The following is a 2,555-nucleotide window of genomic DNA, read 5'->3' as shown; positions in this document are numbered from 1 at the left end:
GAGCCACATCCCCAGCCCAAGAACCCTTTTTTTAAAAAACATTTATTTGTTAATTGTAGGTGGATCCAATACCTTTATTTTATTATGTGATGCTGAGGATTGAACTCAGTGCCTCACGCATGCTAGGCAAGCACTCTTCCTGAGCCACAACCCCACCCCCTGCACCTGAATCCTTTAATCCGTGTTACCTGAACCCAAGGCACCCACCAGTGGGGTTAGGTAGGAGGGGCTCTGTCAAGGGCTTGGTCAATATGTGGAAGCGGAAGATGGCTAGGTTAACAGAGCCAATGGCACAGTGTCCTGGAAACATCAGGCCTGAAGTCTGCAGGGTTCTGAATGTGCACCTGCACATGCAAGCTGCTGTCAGCTACATTTTCTGTGACTTGTCACTGAATGCATTGTTTTATTTTTCTTCCCCTCCCTCCTTTTCTTTCTTTGGGTTGAATCCAAGGCTTTGTGCATGCTAGTAAGTGGTCTACCACTGGGCTACATCCCCAATCCCCACTGAGTGCATTCCTGATGGGGGCTTCTCAGTGTTGGGGAGTCTTGTCAGGCTGTGCACAGGGCCAGAGTGTGGCTGGAATGATGGGAACATTATGACCAGAGGATGGAGGAACTGGACCTGGGCCTGTAGTCTGTGCTTTCCAAACTAGTTGGAGTCCCTTCTATAGAATCCTCCACTAAGTACTATGGTTGTAAACACATGGGAATAGGGAAGTCTTGAAATATGTGAATTTCAGGGTAAAACTTTCCAGCTTTCAAACTTAGGAAAGGGCTTCCCAAGTATAAAGGAGTCTCACAAATGTGTCTTCAGGCAGTATGTGGCCTGCCAGTGGCCAGTTTTGCTGCATCTGATGATCTTGGGTGTACAGGTATCAGGCATCACAATCCAGGCTCAGTACCACCCACCAACACGGGAGGGATCCTGGTGGGCTCAAGTGGGATGAATCTTGGGCTTATAGCTGTCAGAAGTGCTGGGACTCTACTAAGGGAGTCTGAGAAGCCCCACAAGGACGGTCTCTCCTTGAGCTTGACTAGCTTTTGCAATAATCACTAATCACTTCATACCAATTAGCAGCTCTGTTAAAATATCTGCTGGGACTCTTTCTGGACTAGACCCTGATTGATGGTCAGGCACTGTGTGGCAGATACAGAGAACATTTTCTCCTCTGTGGGTCTGGAAGACTAAGAACTTCTGCCCGTGACCACTCTGCCCGACCTGCTGGGTGTTTCTTCTGTGTAGCCAGAGGCATATAAAAGGGCTGTCCCACAGAGGGGATGGGTGTGTTCGGAGCCACCTCAGGGCTAGGGGTGGCAGGGCCTTCACAGGGGCATGCAGAGGCACAGGGAGTGTACCAGCGTAGGAGTGGAGGTGGGCAGAGGAGAATGAGCAGGCGCAGAGGCACTGAGTGGGCAGACCCAATGGCTGTCTACTGTTTATTATTTACTTATTTGGTACTGGGGATTAAACTCAGGGGCTCTTTACTATTGAACTACATCATAGCCCTTTTTGAGACAGGGTCCTGCCCAGGCAAGCCTTGAACTTGATCCTAATGCCTCCGTCTCCCAAGTAGCTAGATTATAGGTGTGCACCATCATGCTTGGCAGTCCACTTTTTCTTAAGCACCTACTGGGGGCCAGGCCCTGGTGGGGCCTTCTTGCTCCTATGCCACCGCCAGCCTCAACAACACTGTGAGGTAGGTGTTTTACTAAGTAGTGAGTGCATGGCTGGAGCTACTCAGCGCTGTGGACACGCTGGTGCTGGATGAGCTTGGTGCTTTGGTGGAAGCGACGGCCGCAGTCCTGGCAAGCAAAGGGCTTCTCTCGCCGGTGGGTGCGAAGGTGCTGTGTGAGTGTGGGCCGCTGGCGGAAGGCCTTGCCACACTCGGGGCACGCATAGGGTCGCTCCCCGGTGTGGATGCGCAGGTGCTGGGTGAGGTTGGCGTGCTGCCGGAAGCTCTGGCCACACTCGGGGCAGGCGAAGGGCCGCTCGCCCGTGTGGATGCGCTGGTGCTCAGTGAGCCGTGAGACTTGCGTGAAACCCAGGCCGCACTCGCCGCAGTGGTAGGGTTTCTCGCCAGTGTGTGTCCTCTGGTGGCGTGTGAGCTTTAGACGCTGGCTGAAGCGCTGGCCACACTCCGGACAGCCAAAGGGCTTCTCACCTGTGTGCACGCGCAAGTGCTGTGTGAGCGTGGGCCTCTGGCGGAAAGTCTTGCCGCACTCCGCGCAGGCGAAGGGCCGCTCTCCCGTGTGGATGCGCCGATGCTGCGTGAGGTTGGAGCGCTGTCGGAAGCTCTGGCCACACTCAGTGCAGGCAAAGGGTCGCTCTCCGCTGTGCACGCGCCGGTGCTGCAGCAGCACCGAGCGGCGGCCAAAGCGCTCGCCGCACTCTACGCAGCCGAAGGACTTATCACCTGTGTGCACTGCCTGGTGCTCTAGTAGCACCGCGCGCCGCGTGAAACTCTCACAACATTCACTGCACGGAAAAGGACCCGGTGGCTCTGGTGCGCCAGGAGGGGCGGGGGGTGCAGAGCCACCGGGTCCTTTTCCGTGCA

General features: G+C 55.0%; 1 protein-coding gene across 1 annotated transcript; it reads right to left on the bottom strand.

Moving 5' to 3' along the window:
- Positions 1–1,405: 1,405 nt before the first annotated feature.
- LOC107135066 (myeloid zinc finger 1) lies at positions 1,406–2,544 on the bottom strand (the record flags this gene model as incomplete). The annotated part of the gene is made up of 1 exon (XM_015477021.2): positions 1,406–2,544. A coding segment is annotated over one exon (810 nt), but the record flags the coding sequence as incomplete, so codon positions are not given.
- Positions 2,545–2,555: the final 11 nt, after the last annotated feature.

Source organism: Marmota marmota, unplaced genomic scaffold (assembly GCF_001458135.2).
Source record: "Marmota marmota marmota unplaced genomic scaffold, marMar, whole genome shotgun sequence".
NCBI lineage: Eukaryota > Metazoa > Chordata > Mammalia > Rodentia > Sciuridae > Marmota > Marmota marmota.
Note: the sequence above shows the minus strand (reverse complement) of the source record. Positions and strands in the feature narration are given on the sequence as shown.